The sequence below is a fragment of the Spinacia oleracea genome, chromosome 3 (genome assembly GCF_020520425.1).
Source record: "Spinacia oleracea cultivar Varoflay chromosome 3, BTI_SOV_V1, whole genome shotgun sequence".
In the NCBI taxonomy this organism is placed as follows: Eukaryota; Viridiplantae; Streptophyta; class Magnoliopsida; order Caryophyllales; family Amaranthaceae; genus Spinacia; species Spinacia oleracea.
This window is the reverse complement of record NC_079489.1, coordinates 34,812,112-34,832,985: the sequence shown is the minus strand read 5'-3', so window position 1 is coordinate 34,832,985 and position 20,874 is coordinate 34,812,112. Positions and strand designations below refer to the sequence as shown.

General features: G+C 36.0%; 4 protein-coding genes across 5 annotated transcripts; 1 reads left to right on the top strand and 3 right to left on the bottom strand.

The window, feature by feature from the left end:
* Positions 1–3,844: 3,844 nt before the first annotated feature.
* On the bottom strand, positions 3,845–4,699 carry LOC110786296 (uncharacterized). The gene has a single exon (XM_021990842.1). It carries the CDS (start codon positions 4,697–4,699, stop codon positions 3,845–3,847), a length of 855 nt encoding a protein of 284 aa, XP_021846534.1.
* Positions 4,700–6,733: 2,034 nt separating this feature from the next.
* On the bottom strand, positions 6,734–8,010 carry LOC110786287 (uncharacterized). The gene is made up of 2 exons (XM_056837980.1): positions 7,921–8,010; positions 6,734–7,399 (listed from the first exon to the last, which is right to left on the bottom strand). The coding sequence occupies exon 2, from the start codon at positions 7,378–7,380 to the stop codon at positions 6,994–6,996; it is 387 nt and encodes a 128-aa protein (XP_056693958.1). The 5' UTR covers positions 7,381–7,399; positions 7,921–8,010; the 3' UTR covers positions 6,734–6,993.
* Positions 8,011–8,939: 929 nt separating this feature from the next.
* Positions 8,940–14,161, top strand: LOC110793149 (mitogen-activated protein kinase 7-like). 2 transcript variants are annotated; one of them, XM_056840113.1, is made up of 3 exons: positions 8,940–9,306; positions 12,580–12,990; positions 13,237–14,161. In XM_056840113.1, exons 2-3 carry the CDS (start codon positions 12,586–12,588, stop codon positions 13,897–13,899), a joined length of 1,068 nt encoding a protein of 355 aa, XP_056696091.1. In that variant the 5' UTR covers positions 8,940–9,306; positions 12,580–12,585; the 3' UTR covers positions 13,900–14,161. The 2 variants fall into 2 exon arrangements, with proteins under 2 accessions (XP_056696091.1, XP_056696092.1); XM_056840114.1 differs by having other exon boundaries at positions 12,575–12,990.
* Positions 14,162–15,873: 1,712 nt separating this feature from the next.
* LOC110786313 (40S ribosomal protein S2-4-like) lies at positions 15,874–18,897 on the bottom strand. The gene is made up of 3 exons (XM_021990857.2): positions 18,874–18,897; positions 17,216–17,995; positions 15,874–16,196 (listed from the first exon to the last, which is right to left on the bottom strand). The coding sequence occupies exons 1-3, from the start codon at positions 18,895–18,897 to the stop codon at positions 16,035–16,037; spliced, it is 966 nt and encodes a 321-aa protein (XP_021846549.2). The 3' UTR covers positions 15,874–16,034.
* Between the last annotated feature and the right edge of the window lie 1,977 nt (positions 18,898–20,874).

Genomic DNA, 20,874 nt, shown 5'->3' with positions numbered 1-20,874 from the left:
TATACTACTCTGCTGCAATGCTGGCACAACCAATCAGCATGCAGTATAAAAACTATCAACCAATCATAAACATCCTAGCTGGCATTAGCTAACAAACTAGCTGATAATGTAACTGTATTCTGTTACATGGGGTATGATCCAGTGTGGCTGAGTGTAGCTCTGCAGTGGTGTGCTTGCTTTGCTGGTATAGTGTCAGCAGGTGTGGTAGTATAACCAACACCCCCCCTCAAGCTAGGAGGTGCAGAAGAGACACCTAGCTTGGAAAGCAATTGATAAAACTGGGGTGATGGCAAAGCTTTAGTGAAGATATCAGCCAGTTGAGACTGAGTAGGCAAGTAAGTCAGCTAAATGAGACCCTCCAAAACTTTGTCCCTTGTGAAGTGGCAATCAATCTCAATATGTTTGGTTCTTTCATGAAAAACCGGATTTTTGGCAATATAAATTGCAGATTGATTGTCACAATGCAATGTGACTGGTTTGAGGGAGTTGACACCAATTTCTTCCAACAACCTAACCAGCCAAGTAACTTCAGATGCAGCTGCAGCCATTGCCCTGTATTCAGCCTCTGAAGAGCTCTTGGAAACAGTACCTTGCTTCTTGGATTTCCAAGGTACAGGAGAGTTGCCCAAAAGTAAGATATATCCTGTAATGGACCTTCTAGTGTTAGGACAGGAAGCCCAATCACTGTCAGAGAAGGCCTGTAGTGTCAAAGAATCTGTAGCTTTTAGGATGATGCCTTGACCTTCTGAACCAGCTACATATCTTAGCACATGATGGAGAGCATGAACATGAGATACTCTAGGTGAATGCATAAACTGACTCAACAGTTGGACAGCAAAACACAAGTCAGGCCTGGTGTGTGTCAAAAAATTCAGTTTACCAACAAGACATCTGTATAATTCAGGGTTGGCATAAAGATCTCCATCATCTGAAAGAAGCTTAGTGTTGATAGGTAGAGGGGCTGCAGCAAACTTATGAAGATCAAAACCACTGTCAACAAGGAGAGATTTTGTGAATTTCTTCTGAGTTAGAACAACACCATCAGATAAATAACCAACTTCAATGCCTAGAAAATAGTTCATGACACCAAGGTCCTTGATGCTAAAAACAGCATGAAGATGAGCTTTCAATGCATCAATGGTAGGTAAATGATTCCCTGTTAAGAGAATATCATCCACATAAACAGCAGCCAAGGTAATGTGATGCTCAGTTTTCTTGATGAACAAAGAGTAGTCATTTTTAGATTGAGCAAAACCTTGTTTCAGCAACTCAGTGTGAAGCTTTGCAAACCATTGTCTAGAGGCCTGCTTCAAACCATAGAGGGATTTTCTGAGTTTACAGACTTTGTTCTCAGGGTTGGAAATGCCTTCTGGTACTTTCATATAAACTTCTTCATGTAAATCTCCATGAAGAAAGGCATTCTTGACATCCAGTTGAAAAATAACCCATTTTCTGCTTGCTGCCAATGCAATGATGCATCTGACTGTTGCCATTTTGACCACAGGAGAAAATGTCTCTTCAAAGTCAATACCAAACTTCTGTGTATACCCTTGTGCAACCAACCTAGCTTTACATCTCTCAAGGGTGCCATCTGCTTTGAGTTTAACTTTAAATACCCACTTACAACCAATTGGTCTCTTTCCTGGTGGTAGATCAACCATTTCCCATGTCTGATTGTTGAGTAAAGCCTCAATTTCTTTTTCCATAGCTTGAATCCATTCTGGGCTAAGAACTGCTTCTTTGTAAGTCTTTGGTTCAACCAGACTGTCAATGTATGACACAAGAGCATGATAGGTTGCTGGCAGACTAGTATAAGAAACCAAGTTACACCAATGACTAGCTTGATGACAATGGTAATCTTCAAGATAAGAAGGTGGTTTGGGAATTCTGGTTGACTTTCTGAGAGGATTGTCAGTAAGATCTTGTGTTAAATCAGGATTAATGAGAGAAGGAGAAGAAGGAGTAGAAGAATGTGGTGAAGAGAGAGGAGTGGTGTTTAGAGATGAGAAAGGAGAAGATGGTGGATCACTGTGTGTAGATTCTGTGTCAGTAGAAGAGAATATAGGTTCTAGTGGTGTAGACACAGATGGGAAAGGAAGTATAAGATTAGGATCAGGTAAGAGAGGAGTGTGTTTAGGAAGAAAGATGGAATGTGGGAAGGCTGTATCATCAGAGGTGGAAGAAGATGGTGTATGGTGAAAAGGGAAGTGTGTTTCATGAAAAGTGACATCCCTAGAAACAATGATTTTGTTTGTAGTAGGGTCTAGAACTTTGTATCCCTTCTGTGAAGGTGAATATCCAACAAATACACATGATTTAGCCCTCATATCAAACTTTGTTCTGTCTACTTTGGAAGTAGAAACATAACAAAGACAGCCAAAAGCTTTGAGGTGATCAAACAAGGGTCTGTGGCCATGAAGTTTTTCATATGGAGTCAAGTTTCCTATACTCTTAAGTGGCATTCTGTTTATCAAGTAAGTGGCACAGAGTATACACTCACCCCAATATCTGATGGGAAGCTTTGATTGAAAATGTAGAGCTCTAGCAGTTTCAAGCAAGTGTCTATGTTTTCTTTCTACAACTCCATTCTGCTGTGGAGTACCACTGGAACTTGTCTGATGTAAAATACCCTTACTGAGCATTATTCTCTTCATATCACCCTCACACAATTCCAAGGCATTATCAGACCTTATACAGAGAACTTTACAAGCAAATTGTGTTTCAACCATTTTGAGAAAAGAATCAATCACAGGCACAACATCAGTTTTAGATTTCAGAAGGTGTGTCCATGTTGTTCTAGTAAAATCATCCACTATGGTGAGAAACATTGTACAACCATTATGTGTCTTGTGTTTGTAAGGACCCCAAGTGTCTAGATGAATCATTTCAAACATCTTGGTGGTCTTGATACAACTTACAGGAAAGGAACTTCTAGCTTGCTTTGCTGCTGGACAAATCTGACAAATGCTTACATTATTGGTAAAAGAAGACAAACTATCAATAACATGCCTCATTTTCAAGAAAGGCATATGTCCTAGCCTCAAATGCCCCAATTCTGCTTCTGATTGACTTGAAGTTGTAGCTGTTAGACATGTAGTGGTTGAAACTTTGATGCTTGCATCCTGTTCTGCATCAACACTGTATAGACCTGATCTCACACTACCAAGAACCTGTGGCTTTCTCATTAAATGGCCCTGAATATAACATTTGTAAGCAGTAAATGACACAGTGCATTGATGATCTGAACACAACTTGTTTACAGATAGCAAATTGTACTGGAAATCTGGTACATGTAGAACACCTTTTAACTGTATATGTTCATTTAATGTCACTGTCCCTTTATGATGCACTACCACCTTTTTTCCATTAGGTATGGTAATGAACTCATCAGTACTTACTGGCTCATAAGTTTCAAACATGCTCAAGCTTGCACACATATGATCTGAGGCACCATTGTCCAACAACCAGCTAGAATGTGAACAAGTAAGAAAACAATAAGTTGTACCTGCCATAAATGCATGCCCTGAAGTATCTGCTTCTTCCAAATGAACATCTGCATTTGTTGGCTTTTCAATCTGTTGTTTGTTTAGGAGGCTCAACAGTTGTGTGCACTGTTCAGGAGTAAGAAAACCTGTTGGTTGTTGTGATTGCTCTCTATCATTCTGCTGGTGTTGATATTCTGAAAACATGTCATCTGTGTATCCTTCTTCAGAATATGCAGCTGCTGCCACTCTTTTATCATTTTTAGATCCTGAAAATCCTGGTGGGAAGCATGTAGTTTAAAACACCTCTCTATACTGTGACCATTCACTTTATAGTGATCACAATAATAGTTAGGTCTCTTTTATGCAGTCTTGTTTCCTCCTGTTCCTGCAGAATTGTTATACTGATATCCAGATCTACCATATGACTGTTGTCCTCTGTAGTTTCCTCTATTCTGATAATCATTATACCTCCTCCTATCTGCTGCAAAAGCATGGCTCTCATGATGTTGGAGTGTAGGTATACTGAGTTCTCTTTGCCTTTCCTCTTGAGCTAGCATTCTATATGCATGAGAGATGGTTGGAAGAGGTTGCATCATAAGTAAATTTCCCCTTGCTGTGGCCAGATGTTCACTCAATTTCATGAGAAATTGCATAAGTCTATGATCTTGCTGCATCTTAAAGATCTTCTGTGTCAAATTGCAGGTGCACAGATTACAAGTACAAACTGGCAAGGGGTTTGCTGCACTCAGTTTGTCCCAAAGTGACTTAATCTCAGTGAAAAATTCTGAAATACTTTGTGTTCCTTGAGTAATATCAGAAGCCTGTTGTTCTAAAGCAAACAATTGTGGTCCATTAACAAAACCAAATCTGTCTTCTAGATCCAACCAAATCTCTCTAGCTGTATTGAAATACATCACACTCTTAGCTATGGTTGAGTCTAGATTAAAGAGCAACCAGGATATCATCATGTCATTGCATCTCATCCAGGCTAAGTATGTAGCATCATCAGTATCAGGTTTGGAAATCGTTCCATTCACAAACCCTAGTTTATTCTTAGAAGACATGGAAATCATCATGCTTCTTCTCCAGTCTCCATATGCTTCTCCTTCACCCTTAAACTTTACTGAAACCAATTGATTTGCAGTGTTGTCTGTAGGATGTAAGTAGAAAGGGCTAGATGGATCCTGGTTTGGTGGTAGTGGTGTTTGTGCCATTTTTGATTAAAGAAGAATCAAACAAAGGTTGATAATCGAATTTTTTTGAGAATGTGGTTGAAATCACAGCAAAATTTATCCAAAAACACAGCAGAATTTCAGATGAAAAGAAAATTTAGCAAATCTATCAATCACAGGATCAGATTGCTATCAACAAACAGCTAATCACCAGCAGATTATCAGAAAACAAAGAATTAAGCAGTAAGAGGATTAACAGACCTCAAGAAAGAAATTAGATCAGATTTTGAAGAAGCACACAAACTTCCGGATTCAGCTAAAACTGTTGATTGTGGATCATAATCACTGCTCTGATACCATGTTGAAAACAAGCTAACTTCTAACAATATGAACACAGTTTACTTGGTGCACAAGCAGCCATTAAAGGAACTGCTGAGAAGCTTTTATTTAGAGAGAGAAGAATGCTGATACAGCTTAGGGAATATCCTCTCTTAAACTAAGCAATAAGGGAAGAGCAACAATATATACTACTCTGCTGCAATGCTGGCACAACCAATCAACATGCAGTATAAAAACTATCAACCAATCATAAACATCCTAGCTGGCATTAGCTAACAAACTAGCTGATAATGTAACTGTATTATGTTACATGGGGTATGATCCAGTGTGGCTGAGTGTAGCTCTGCAGTGGTGTGCTTGCTTTGCTGGTATAGTGTCAGCAGGTGTGGTAGTATAACCAACAAAGATCATTCGATATTAGTCTTGTAATCTTTATTAGTTCGTTTAGGTCAGTTCAAGTTGGATTAGAGTCAAATTCGGATTATTAGTTTCGCTAGTTTAAGTTGTCAACCTCGATTAGTTTCGCTAGTTCAAGTTGTCAACCTCGATTTACGTCGAAAATAGACATCCCATACACTGTTGCTCACACTAATTACTGTCACTATTATAATCTACGACCTGTAATAAACGCCCGTTGCCCTTTGGGATGAATAAACGAATGAACCATTATGATGCATCAGTTGAATAAAACAAACACAAATAAAAAATGTTGGAAAAGCAAAAGGTAAATGGAAGACAAATTCTCAAACATTACGGGAAAACTGTTAGCCTAAAGAGTAAAGATCCTTCAGTCTACCCTATTTCCTGCTTCATCTTCCGTTGTAAAAAGGAAAGAACAGGCCGGGCCCGCAACGGTCAGATTTATGTTAAATGAATACTAATTGCATTAATAAAATCCAAGTAAGATCTGTGTTACATGTTAGCTTTACTAAAGCAGCCTCATTTTGGTCAATATTTTCCACACTTTGCATTTTTCAACAGAAATTTGCCTGCACTTTGTTGGAGTATTGACACTTTTACAGTATTGAGTTGAATTCCTGCTCTGAACTGCCAACAACATGTAGTGCGTTTTACATGAGTTCACCATATTGATCCACCACCATTGAAATTTGAATGTAGTTAATGTGGGTTAGTTCTGATGTTATTGCTTCCGAGTAGGACTTGGCAAAATGAACCTGACCTGAGAAATACGACCAGTAAGGAAGTGCTCATGGCAGACCCCTCAGAAGCGTTATCTGATATGACTACTTGGATAGTTGGATGTTACTTTTTTTTTTATCTTTTTTCTGTTTTGCGGGGAAGTGGGCACACAGTACATAGATGTTAAGTAGCTGAAAGTGTTTATGAACATCAGAACATGTAGTAAATGTGAAATGGAAGTACGGAACCCTGATAATATGCATTTATCAACATGTACCAAATTTGCTTGAGGTTGAGGTTGAGGTTGAGGTTGAGGTTGAGGGTTCAAGTCCTCTTGGACTTGCTACTTTAAAAGTAAGTTTGAGTTTATATTATTCCCTGTTTTAGTCCCCAATATTTGTAAAATACGATAGACGGCAAATTGATAAATTCAAGGACGAATTCACTTCTTCCAAGGAAATCAACTTTGAAAAAATATGGATTTCCTTGGAATAAATAAAAATTCCCTTGGATTTATCACCTCCCATGATCACATACGCATATTAAGCATATCGCCGTTATAAATTAGGCAACCCTACGCTAATCAAAACATCATCGTATTAACAATAAGGTTAAATACTTATTCTGAGGACAAATTAATCACCTGTATTCAATTAACATGATTCAGTAGTTGTATTCCACAGAAAAATTGTTCAGCTTTTCCTAACTAACTTGAATAATTCTTTTAATAATCTCCAAAATCTCTCTCTACATTGATAAACCCTACATTTCCTGCTCTGAAATTCCCAAAAATAAAATTAAAACTTAGATGATGAGAATTACTTGATTTGTTTGTACTTGGCTTATTATATATCCCGTCACTTGTTTTCTTCCTCACTGGCTGCTGGCTTAGACTCTTCAGCTGCTGCTGTTGCAGGCGGTGCAGGTGGCGGTGGTGGTGGTGGTGGTGGAAGGCCGCCATCAATACAACTCCTACACTTCCTTTCCACCCAGCCTTCAATATCATGCTCCCCACTCCCTCCAAGATGTCTTCCACCACACACCCTAGCAATGATCCCGGCTATGACCGCAACAATAGTTATCACTGCCAGCACCACCACTAACGTCTCTATCGAACGATGATTGTACCGGTCCGTGTCAACCTCTACCCGTGGTGGCGGCGTCCCTACTAGTGGTGGCAGCTCATTACCACTCTCCTCCCATCTTCCCACCAGATGTGTCCACCTATGCACACTTCTTGACATGATATTTTGGCAATAGTTTCTGAAAATGTGGAGAAAAAAGTGTAAGATAAAATCATAAAATAGCCTTGTTTTCTGAGTAAAGAGCGAAACCAAATATTATCAACTAAAATAAGATTCCCAAATACAAGTTTTAACCTTTTACATGCTAGATTAGGGTCTCTTTTTGTTAGTTGTAATTATTGTGTGTTTTTCTATGTTTTTCATTTCTGTGTACCCCACATTATAATTCTTGAATAAGACTACTAATAAGTACACTATATCTGCATATGTATGTCACTTGCAAGTTGCTCTGTTCAACACTAGTACAAATACTTCACAGGGATAGTACTATTCACAAAGATAAATCATAAAAGCGACATCTTCTTCATTTCGACACATTTTACTTCCACCATTACGTTCGAGGGACAAATTAAGTGGCGGATTTTATGGCTAACTGTAGCCATAGCTACCCCTCTATACTTTATTGGTTCACATCTTGTATTGAATTGTTCTATTCTATCATCCGGAATGATGAGTTAGGTTAGGGATTATATATTCTACCTGCCGCCTAGTTTACTTTGAAAATAGGTTTCCTTGGATATTCTACATTTGGAAAAACTAGTGATAAGATGCCTGCCAAACAATGAGTTAGTCTAGCTAATTTATATGTGCAGTGCAACACCTTGATTAAAGAAAATAGTTGTATATGTTAGTTTCATTTCCCAACTTGTCTTCAAGTGTTGTCACATGTTCTTGTTGTTCACCCAATTTAATTTGTGTGACCCCCTAAAAGATGAGTAATTGAATTGTTTTTTTCAGTGTTCTGTAACTTTTCAGTTTTCACCCACTATTATTTTTGTTTGTTAGCTATTGACATTGCTCCCTTGTGTATTATTGATTTTACCTATCCTATGATGCAGTAAATCGGATGTTTGACTGTTCTTGTTCTCTAATTTATGTAATCTTTGATATTACTAAGAAACTAGTGTACAAATTAATGGTGCATATATATTACTTGTATGTTACTGAAGCAAGATACTATTGAGTAATGCAAGAATGGTGACCTCTCAGGAGTGGTGAACTGTTCTGCTTGCTTGACATGTGTTTTTGTTCAGGTGAAAAGAAAAATTGTAAGCTCTATTTGGTTTGCCGGAAAACATTTCTGTTTGCTTGTCATGAGCTCTTGTTTAGGCGAGGAGCAAAATTTTAACACATATGCGCATATCATAACTGGTTTATTGAGATTATGTCTAGATCGAAAATCCATAATGAGAACAATGATCTTGATAGATCGGTTCTGATCTAAACGTGATGTACGCTTATATATTACCGAGTACGTGCCTCGAATTAGATTGTTAATGTACTTGTGAAATTAAAAGGATCGACCACTATTTGACTCGTAAAAGCCTCTGATTTTATGTTTGGAAATATGGTCACATGAAGGCCCTGTTCGACAAAATTAACGGTAGCGGTTATTGGTTGAGTAGTGGACAGGCCCGGTGGTGGCCCTGTGCATCCTGGTCAACAGCACAGGGCCACCGAAAAACATAGGGCCCATTTTCGCAGCCCAATACACATGTTTAAAAAAATAAAAAATAAAAAATCTGCTCCTGCGAGTATGCGACTCTGTGAATCAGTCATTCAACTCCAACTCCCAATTTCCTTTATCAAGATTCACGCTCCATTCAACCATTCATCTCCCCTAAATTACTCCTCCTTTCCAATATTATTCCAAATTCCCAATTTCAATAATCTTATTTTCATTCCTTCCATTTTCTAATCAAGAAAAAATATTCAGATTGGGGGTTTTCTTTCTCCAATTTATTATTGCAATTTGCCTATTCCAATTTTTGATTGATAATTTAGATCCTCTATTTGCTTAGAATTGGAAAGGAGTGAGATTTAGGGATTTATTGAAGATGAAGAACAAGAACGGTAGAGGTTAAGGTATTTTCGAATTTATCAATTATCAGTTATGGTTGTAAATTTCTGAATAAAAATTACTTGAATTCCAAGAGAGAGGAAAGTGAGAAACTCTGTAATTAGGCTGAGTTTTGACGAGGAGATTAATCATGTACTCTGTATGATTTATGGATCTGTTTTTGTGAAGAGGTGGTGCGCAACATTGAAGGTGGAATTGATTTGGTCTTGCAGTTTGACTAACAAGAACAATCAAATTGCAGGGTTTTTTTTTGATAATTTGGGGATAGTTTTATTGATTGTGACTGAAAGTCCGCATAAGGATATCAATTACAGACAAGCAAGGGAAACAAAAAACCTACTTTTTGGACATGATTACTTTAGGTCAGTAGCTGTAGCACTAGTCAAATTGAAGGGTTGTGGGTAAGATTAATATAAAAGTTTAAATAATCTGCTTAACGCCGATTTAGATAATTTTTCTGGTTCTAATTTTCTGTTAATTACAACTTTACAATTTTTATGGTGGTAAGTTACAATTTTTTTTTCTTAATTTTGTGCTTATCAAACTTAATTATCTGTTTATGAAGTATTGAAGTAATGATTTATTTTTATTATTGTAATTTCCTACTTCGTATTACATTTGTTGTTGTAATTTGGATTGTTCCTGTATTAATTCATTACTATTGGAGCTCTTTTTAAGTCCAAAACATGGATAATAACTTTAGTTGTATTGGTATGTTACTTAAATTTTAAATAATTTTTTTTTTTTATGTTCTTTTGTTTAAATTTGTAGGAATAAAAATCTAATGTTGGTAAAGTAATATTTTGATTATCGCACTTTTTTTTTAATATTAGGGGCTTATTTTCAATATTTGGACAAGATTAGAACAGGGCCACCGAAGTGTTTAAGACGACCCTGGTAGTGGATGGCGGTTAGAGTAGCGGTGAATAGTAGTGGGTAACAACTAGTTGTCAAAGTACCGCTTACCTAATATGAGTGTTCGGTAATGTAGCAGTTGATAATATAAAATAATAATAAAAAAAACTAGAATATTGTTTAAAACTTTAATATAAGTTTGTCAAACGCTATCCACTATCTGAAACGCCACTATTTTTAACACTTTACAAAAGGTACCCAGCCACTACCTCTAACGCTAAATCCTACTTGGACAAACACTTAGAAATTTTAAAAGTAGCGTCTTGATTAGGTCAAATAGATATCTGTTACACCAAGTGATACCGATGAACACGACCGAAGCCCGATTGAGAGAATGTTCTATCACAAACTCTTAATCAAGGTCGATGTGCAAGATTGGGGTTCAAACCTCAACCTTTGAAAAATGGAAAAAGACTTTTGGTCAATATAAAGTTATCGATACTTAAAAGTTACCTGGTATCATGTAAAATTATTTATTTATTAGTCATAAATTATTATTTTTTCTTAATAAAAAATATTTATTCAAAATTGCTCATCTATACCTAGCATTTAAAAAGCAAAATCATAAATCTATAGATGACATGTAGCATCCCCTTTTTTCATGCATCATTTTTTGACATGTGACATCCCCTTTTTTAATCTATCATTTTTTTCCAATTGTTTCTTATATTTTACGACTCTAGCACCTTTTCCACTTCATATTCTCCATCCAACATCGATTTACCATTTCAATTCAGATATCATTATTCAATCTTTTCCACTTCATCTCTTTCTTTAACACTTAATATTAATTTTATCATTTAATTTAATTTTATGAAGTATATTTTTTAACCTTCAAATTTCTCACCTCTTTTAAATCATATATTCCTACTCAAATACAAGCTAGCCCTCCAAAAAAATTTAATTTTAAAAGACAGTATAACCACCACTAATTGCCCGTTCTTGAAATGGGCTTAAGAGCTAGTTTATCATAATGTATAAACGTAACCATATAACTTTCAAAAAAGTTTATCCTTAAAAAGTTACTTCTTATTTCATAATATAAAATATAATAAAAACATGTTAATGCGTAAAATTTACAAAAAAAAAATGAATAAAAGTTATTGTATGTACAATAAATTTATTGTGAACCGGGTACAAGCGAAAGATTAATAAGAAAAATCGAATAATTAAGACATTGTTCTTTAGGACTTAATTTCAGTTCCATTCAATTCAATTCAGTCCAGTTTAGTTCAGCTCCAGACTCCAGTCAGTTCTAAACAACGAAGTTGTGTTCGTTTTCTTCTTTAATAATTTTATTTTATTATAATAATTTTAAATTTTCTATTATTACATTGCAATGCTCATTTTTATATATTTACTATTATTATTATTATTATTATTATTATTATTATTATTATTATTATTATTACATTGTTATTCTCTATGGTTATAATATTATTATTTATGTATTACACAAATTCTTATTTACAATGGGTGTACAATAAATATTGTACACCGGAGTAAAAGTTAACTCAAAATGCTTAAAAGTTAAGCATATATAGGTAAAAGTTATCGATTTTTCAGTGATAAATTTTTTCATTTTAGTAAAACTTTTTTCTTCAAAATAACTAATAATGTATAAAATTAATCATTTAACCCTTTAAAATATTTATCTATCAATTTTTTTTACTAATATTAAAGTTAATCAAAACTAGGTTAAAGTTACAAAAAAAAGGGGTTAAAGTTATCTTAGTGTACAATAAATTTATTGTACACCTTGTGCGCACAAGACCTTTTGTATGTATTATTATTGTTGTTGTTACTATTGTCTATTGTTATAATATTGTTGTTATTATAATTATTATTCTGTGTTTCTACTCCGTATTTATTACTTATTAATTATTATTACTTATTATTTACTTTTTATTCAGTTTTATTAAGTTCAGTTTAGTTAAAAAAGCTCAAAATAACATGGCCTAAAACTCCATCTGTGTTGCCCAAGGGAACCAGACTAGTATTAAATAAAGATTAGGAAAGTTTTCTGTAGATATTTGGGAATGTATATAGATAGATAGACTAGGATTAGGTTTTGTTTTTTTGGGAGATTAGTTGAGAATATTCTAAAGGATTAAAATTGTAAGATTATTAATTAATTAATACCCTTAATTTGTAGAATTCGATAATGAATAGGATTTGGCTAGCTTCGTGAAAAACAAGTGATTCGGCTATATAAATAAACAATGTAGTTTGTGCAAACAAATATAATTTCTAAATTACTACTGTTAGCTTGTGTTAGGGTTCATTCTTTGTATTAGGGTTTTAATTAAATTTGCATAAATTTTTGTTCTTGATTCGTGGTTAATTCTGCAAATTGAGTTTAGGGAAAGATGATGATGAGAATAAACAAGAAGAAGAATAGTAGTTTCAGAGTAGAAGGTAGCTTGTTCGAAATTGATAGTAAGTACGAACCAATTGATAGTATTGGTAAGGGAAGTTACGGCATTGTTTGTTCTTGTCGCAACACGGATACTAACGAGAAGGTCGCTATCAAGAAGATATCGGACGTGTTTTCGAGTCAAGTCGATGCATTGAGGACACTGAGGGAACTTATTATACTAAGGAACATTCGTCATCATAATGTTGTTCAATTGAAAGATGTTATGATCACTTGTTCTAAGTCTACTTTTAAGGAAGTTTATGCCGTTTACGAATTTATGGATAGCGATCTTCATCAAATTATTCAGTCTCCTCAGCCACTTTCTCCTGAACACTGCCAGTATTTTATGTTTCAGGTACATATATTATTATTACTTTCTACTCTATTAATCATCTGTTTTAATTAACAATTAGGGTTCTAAAGTAGTTTATGTTGTTATATGCTTTTCTGTTTCCTCTGTTTTGTTTATTAACGTTTTATTTAAGTGTTAATGTTGTATACTTTAGGTTGTTATAATAGTTGGATTATATTTATGTGTTCAAATAGATAAAGTTTATATATGAAGTGTACGTTACTAATTGGAGTTTAATTTGTGGTGTAGTTGCTGGAAGGGGTCAAGTATCTTCATTTGACCAACATCATTCACCGTGATCTGAAACCAGCAAACCTCCTTATTAACGCAAACTGCAACATGAAAATATGTGATTTTGGTCTAGCAAGAACAAGTGGAGGTGATGGTGGTGAATTTATGACAGAGTATGTAGTAACACGTTGGTATCGTGCACCTGAACTACTCATCTGCAGAAACAGTTATGACACATCTATTGATGTTTGGTCAGTTGGTTGTATCTTTGCTGAAATACTATTACGAAGACCCTTATTTCCTGGTCATAATCCCCTCGACCAACTCAAACGTGTCATTGACTTCCTTGGAAGCCCTACTGAATCTGATCTTGATTTCCTCGACAACCCAAAAGCAATCAACTTCATCAAAGGACTTCCTCGTACAAAAGGGGTCTGTTGGAAGGCTATGTTTCCTGAAGCTGATTCTTTAGCCTTAGATTTGCTGCAAAGAATGCTTGTTTTCAACCCCAAGAAGAGGATTACTATCGCTGATGCCCTTCAACATCCTTATATGTTTGATTTGTACAACCCTACAGAATATCCACCTTCTCATAAGACACTTGATGTCAATATTGATGCATACGTAGGGGAGACAAATCTTAGAGATATGCTTTGGAGTGAGATGTTATTTTATAAATAACTCTTCCAATTCTTTCTGAATTAATTAACAGCGCGCTTCTGTATTTGTTAATTATCTGTGACCAAGAATGTGGCTTCAGATAAAAGGATGTATATTCACTCCCACGAGTTACATTAGATGCAAACACTTTGCAGCAGAGTATTGTTAATCATTGCACATTAATAATTTTAGCTAGATTACTGCATTCAAAACTGTATTTATTCCTGTCCTTAGATTCATATGTAAGCACATATTAATCAAAAAGGCCTTGCATGGTAGCTTTTGTTTGGTTTGAAGAACATTAAGAACAGAACCAGTATTTTCTGTGGAAGTAAAAGCTTCAGTGGACATTAGATTCCGTTCATTTTCCTTCATTTAAGGTAAGGTACCGGAAAAATAGTCAGGCACTCTGCCTCCCTTGCAAGGTGTTTCACCTTTAATACACTAGTCATACTACTGTATTTCAGCTCAAGAAAAATATCCATCCTTTCAAAAAACAAAATTAAACCAAACACAGCCTTAAATAACAAGAGGTTGATGCATCAGCAACCTTTTCTAGGAAAGCTTGAACCCTTTGACTTACTTGAGTTTTCAGGGAAAAACCTGTAATTAGCTATCTTCCACGAGAAGATTGGAGTTACATAGACTCTTATAATGATTTCTTGAGTGCATATTCAATGATTTTACAGTATTATCCAGAGGTAAATTCCATGGGAGGGGTGAGTCAGACTACTAGCTATGACCTTGAAGCATGAATTGCCCTTATCATTAGTAAGCCGTATATCATAGAAAAACACAGCCCTTAGAAGTTAGAAGAAAGAAAACCGTCTTTAAAGGAAATAGATGGTAATTTTGCATATGTACTCACCTCAAAGCCATCTAACTTTAAAGCATCAAGGCTTTTATTTGTCACATTGATTTGATATTAGGAAGCCAATTACCACTTCACCCTATAAATGTAATTCCAAAGAATTGAAAGATGTATACAAAGGAAATCTGTCAAGTGTCTACTAAGACGGCTAAGAATCAAGGAATTACCAGAGATTCAGAGCAAACTCTGAATGAAAGATGGTCTGCTGAACATTTAAACCTTGAGTCTTTTTATGTTCTTTGTTCATTGGGTAATTATAGGCAGAGAAACAGTGACCAAGCTTTAGTACTCTGTATATTAAAAAGTTAACACCAGATCTGGTGCATGGCATGTGGCTTCTATAGAGAAAAATGTGTCAAAAATGTCATTAGGAAATGTATTTTTCACTGCCAAAAACCAAAACCATTACCGGGCGACTAATGGTTGAGGTTACCAATTCAAAAATAAAGTATTTCTGCTGTTGTGCATATATCTTGAAATGTGCAGGTCTTAATAATAATCAATATAAGCAGATCAAAACAGATCACTGGAAAAAGGCCCGTCATAATTGTAGTGATTCAATTCCTTCAACTCAATAGTTCTAATAATTCTCTTGAAGAAAGAAAGGGAAATCTTCAAACACTTGGCTTGTTGAGCTAAAGATGTTCTCAATATCTTTTAAGCATGTGAACACTCACCATTTCCCTATTTATAATTAAGTCTTCATTGTTTGTTCCTGTAAAAAATGTATCACTACGCAGCTTTTCAGTACTTTAGAGCAACATTTCAGAAATACAAATAAAATCCTCGAATACTTTGCATAACAACTTCGAGTATCCTGGAGTTCAACGTGTAAGACATTCATCAGACTTGTAAGACAATTGGAGTTGATGGGTTGGGCTTCAGCAGGAAACAGAAGATGTTAATGAACAAATCTAGAAATTCTTAACATGAAACCCGCTGCTGAAAGTGTTTGACACCTTGCTGAAAACCAAACACCTAAAATAACAAATTAAAACAAAAACGAATAGGCTTTATATGGTTTGATGTTGATATCTCCAAGCAAGAATTCAAAGACCTGAATCAACAGGAAAGAGAATAAAACAATAACTAGTATGGAGTAGTACTCAATTATCTATTAGGCCTTGAAACATAAAGAGTGGCTCTTTATATAAATGAGCAAATCCAGCAAAAAACAAAACTGCATGATGATATGGTTTCTCTTAAAAGTAAAATGGACATTAAAACAAAAACCAAACACCAAGATATAAACCTATTAGCTCAATTGACCTAAAAAATAGTTTGTTTAGGCTTCAACCCTGTCAACATCTTCGATCATGGCCACCTTGGCAGTTGGCTTCGAGAGGAAATCTGTGTGCTCCTGGAATGGAGACTTGGTGAAGCGAGTTTCTTTCCATAGATCAGGGGTCAGGAATGAATAAGTCTTCAACAAACAATCAAAGGTTGCCTGCAAAACCAAAGCATATGCAACACTTTACACCATGCTAACAATACAACATTACACTAACAAGATACAAACTTGAATAATCTAGTTCACCCAACTTTATTCCAGAGCATAAAGCCAACAACAACACAACACCAAAAGTTAGGACTTTCCAAAGTATCAAGCAACACAGGCATGGACTCTATGGAAATTTAACAAGATTTGGCACATGATACCAAAATAAGTCAGGCAAAATAAAAATAGAGCTCTGTGTAATCAATATCAATCAAATAGCATTACATAGTCTACAGTTCTGTTTAGAACACATAAGATTACCCATAAAATAGGTCAATGCAAACGAATATCAAATCCAATATCATCACATAGTTTACAGAGCTGTTTTAGAACATACAACCATAAAATAGGGCAATAGCAGAAAAAGCAACAATAAATGATAACACATTGAGACACAAAGAACTACCGCAAACACTGCAAGTTGATAGGATTGCGTTCAATTGATAACTTGTTGTCAAAAAAACACCAATGAACCAAATACCCAAAAAAATCAACATCTGGTTATAAGGATAAACAACCAATCGATCCATGCACATCACATCTCAAGACAAAGGTGTAGCATGAGCAGAATTATCACACAAGAATACTCAACAAATCAACATTACATGCATAAAGAAAACTTAACCAAGAAAACCAAACTAAATCATTGAAATTTCTCCTACATTAGTACATCCTAATGTTACCATACGACAAAACAACCTAATTCGATAAAAACATCTCTGTGATAAATTATCACATCATTCCTATCAAAATTCAAACAAACACATAACAGTACGGAGTATTAATTCTAATTCAAGACTGTGCAACATTATCTAACCCATTCGATGTTATGAAAACTAACACGATGGACTAAATCAGCAAACCATTAACATTAACATATGTTATCAAAAATGTATATATACCAATTACCAAACAAACAGATCAAAACTTTGTAAATGATAAAAGCATTAAAATTCAAAAATTTATACCTTAACAAAGTTACCAAGAGTCTTGGTGGAGCCACGAGAAGAGGTAAAAACATCTTCAATACCAGCGAATTGAAGAACTTTCTTAGGAACTCTAGCAGCAACAATACCAGCACCACGAGGAGCAGGCACCATCCTAACGGTAACGGACCCACATTTGCCGGTTACCTTACACGGAACTGTGTGTGGCTTCCCAATCTTGTTTCCCCAGAAACCTCTTCTAACTGGAATCACACTCAACTTAGCCAATATGATTCCACCACGTATCGCTGTGGCAACTTCTTTGGAGCACTTAACGCCGAGTCCGACGTGACCATTACCGTCACCCACAACAACGAAGGCCTTAAATCGAGTTCTCTGCCCGGCCCGGGTTTGTTTCTGAACGGGCATGATCTTCATCACCTCGTCTTTGAGGTTTCCGAGGAGTTCGTCGACGATTTGGTGCTCCTTGATGGGGAGAGAGTGGAGATAGATCTGTTCCACGGAGGTTATGCGTTTATCTCTCACGAGTCGGCCGAGTTTTGTGACTGGCACCCACTTCTCTTCCTCGTCACGGCGACCGGCACGACGGCGGCCACGACCACGGTCGCCCCTTCCACGGTCTCCACCTCTGCCACGGTCGCCAAAACCGCGCCCAAATCCGCCTCGCTCTCCGCCTCTTTCTGCCATATTTTGGGGGTAAGGGTTTTGTTTGAGGTGAGGTTTTCTGAGACTAGGGTTTGAGTGAGAGGGGGCGTTAAAAGAGAAATGGGAGAAAGGAGTGGCTTTTATATGGCTTGAAAACTAGGGTTCATTTTCGGGTTTGAGATTGAGTTGGGTTTGGGATTGTGTTGGGTTTGGGATAGTCCGACAGTGTCGAGTGGGTCTAGACGAGCGATGAGTTTGGGATAGAGGTGATCAAATTTCAGGTTGGATCGGGCTTTACAAAAAATTATGTCCAAGTCTATAAATTTGGTGTGCGTTAAAATGGGATTTTTCGGATCGGGTTCGAGTTGTGGTCTAAAAATATATATTTATGCTACACAAACCCGCACTTTTTTGGGTCGAAACAGTGTGTCGGGCTATAGATTACAAATGTAGCGAGCGGTTTCCCAAGATAGAAAAAAGTGAATAGCTATTCCACGTCCGCGCTCGCTAAAATCGCTCGCGTATTTTATGTGAAAGGACGCTTCTACCCTTATAAAGTCTACCCCACCCCATTCATTTTTCACCAAAAATTTGCACCCTTCATTTTCCAGCGAGTAAAGATGGTCGTGGGTCGGGCCGAGCGTTGGGTCGAGCCCACGGGTCGTGGGCCTAACCGGGTCGGGCCCACATCAGGTCCATGTTGCTTCGTGTCGTGTCGGGCCAAAAAGTTAAAAAAGGGCCCATGCCCGGCCCATTCCCACGGGCTTTCGTGTCGTGCCGGGCCGGCCCGTCGCTAATTTTACTAAATTTAGCGTGCTTTGTCGTGCCGGGTCAAGTCGTGTCGTGCCTTGTCGTGCTTTTTCCAAAAAATTAAGGCCCACGGCCCATGACTTCGTGTCGGGCCGGGCTTTTTACGTGCTCGTGTCGGGCCGGGCTTTTTTCGTGTCGGGCTTCGGGCCGGCCCGGCCCACAGCCATCTTTACCTGCGAGTTTTTCGGTAGCTTATTCACCAAAATTCACCCTTAACAACCCACCATCTTCAACCTCTGTTCAACCATCTTCCAACTTTGTTCTTCATCTTCAAAGTTCTTTGCGCCACCATCTTCAAGCTTTGTTCTTCATCTTCTTTGCACCACCATCTTCAACCTCGGTTCTTCACCAACACCACATCTTCGGTTATGCCCACGTACACGCACTACCCCTGTTGCTGCTCCACTGTACACTAACCAAACATCATGGACGACGACGTTCCTTCAACGTCGTGGTCGTCGGCCATGTTGCACGCCTCATCGTCGGAGGTGAAATTTTTTGTTTTATTTTTATGTAGAATCCGAAGCTTGATGCCGCCCAGAATTTGCTGCATCTAGCCATGGTGTGCCACCCAGAATTGGCGACCTCCACCATGGCTCAGCCACAATATTGTGGAGTGGGGGGGGGGGGGGGGGGTTGAGCCATGGTGGCGGCTGCCATTTTTGGGCGGCACGCCATGTCTGGGTGCCGTCAATTCTGGGCGTCAGGGCTTATTTTAAAAAAATATCCCTTTTGAAATCTCATTTCCGAGTCTAAACTATTACATTATACTAAATAGACACCCTGAATGACACGTGTCACTTCCTGGTGCAATTTTATCCCGCCAAAGTATTTTTTTATTTTTTACTTTAAAATAAATTAATTACATTAAGTTTTTTAAGAAACTAAGATAAAAATTAATTCAATTACCATAAATGTGTATTGCATAATATATTATTGAGGAAGCTAAATCAAAAAAACTCCTTATTATTTTTTCCTTTATGATATGATTTTACTTTTGTGTTATTATAACTTTTTAATCTGATAACAAATTTAAATGATATTGATAAATGAACTTCCAATGTTAGTCTACTGTTAATAATATATACATGGTAACTGAGTTTATTTGAATATTTTTGTAAACAACTTTGAATTTATACTTTTTCATATATATTTTTACTTTTATGTTTTCCTAATATCACAAGTATTTTATTTAGTTACTACTTAAATAATAAATTATTTTAGTAGTAGCCGTGCAGTGCACTGACCCTGAACTGGTACTAAAACAAACAAAAATATTTATATTTAAATTTTATTCGTATATTATTTCAGCATATAAAAATTTTAGAAATGTGAAAAAATATTAGAATAGCAGAAAAAAAATTAGAATTGTAATAAATATTTATTCATAATTTTTGTTTAAAAATAAAAGTGAAAAATATGTGAATTTATTGAAAAGTTTCCTAGTTTTATAAAATAATATATTTATTTAAAATTTATTAATTTTATTTGTAAGCATATATTTTTTTATTAAATGTTGGTAAATGACATGTTCAAATTACTTTTAAACACGAATAAGAAAAATAATGTTTAAGATTATATTCGTTCTTATCGACGGCTAAAAATATAACTTATTAAATATGTTGTAATTATAAAATTTACATGTTTCTTTCTTTATTCAAACATATTAAGTCAATTATGAATATGATATATAAATTATAAATTTAATGTACTTTATTTAGTTTGAATGTATTAGTGCAAGAATTAATTAATTAAATAATATTGTTAATATTGTTAGTTATATTAGTTCGCGTCAAGTTAACTTAAGCAAAATATTGAATATGAATGTTGTGTTTTATAATAGGTTCCTTACTCGGAGGTTCCACTTCCGGATTATGGTGGTGACGGTGTTGACTATAGCGATTTGTGACAAATGAAATATTATATGATTTTGAAAACGCAACTAATTGGGCTAGGCAAGTGGCTATCGGATTAGGATTTAACTTGATAGGTAGCTCGAACAAAAAGACGCGAAAAGATGGTCAAATGTACCGGTACTTGAAATGCGGCCGTAGTGGAAGAAGAGAAAACAGTTCTAGGGATCCAGAGACCGCAAAACGGCCAAACACAAAGAGCAAGACATCTGGTTGTCGGTTTATGATTAAGTGTGAACAACAACGAGTAGAAGAAAATAATTGGGTTATTGAGTTTCTTAATGATCGTGACACACATAACCACGAATTGAT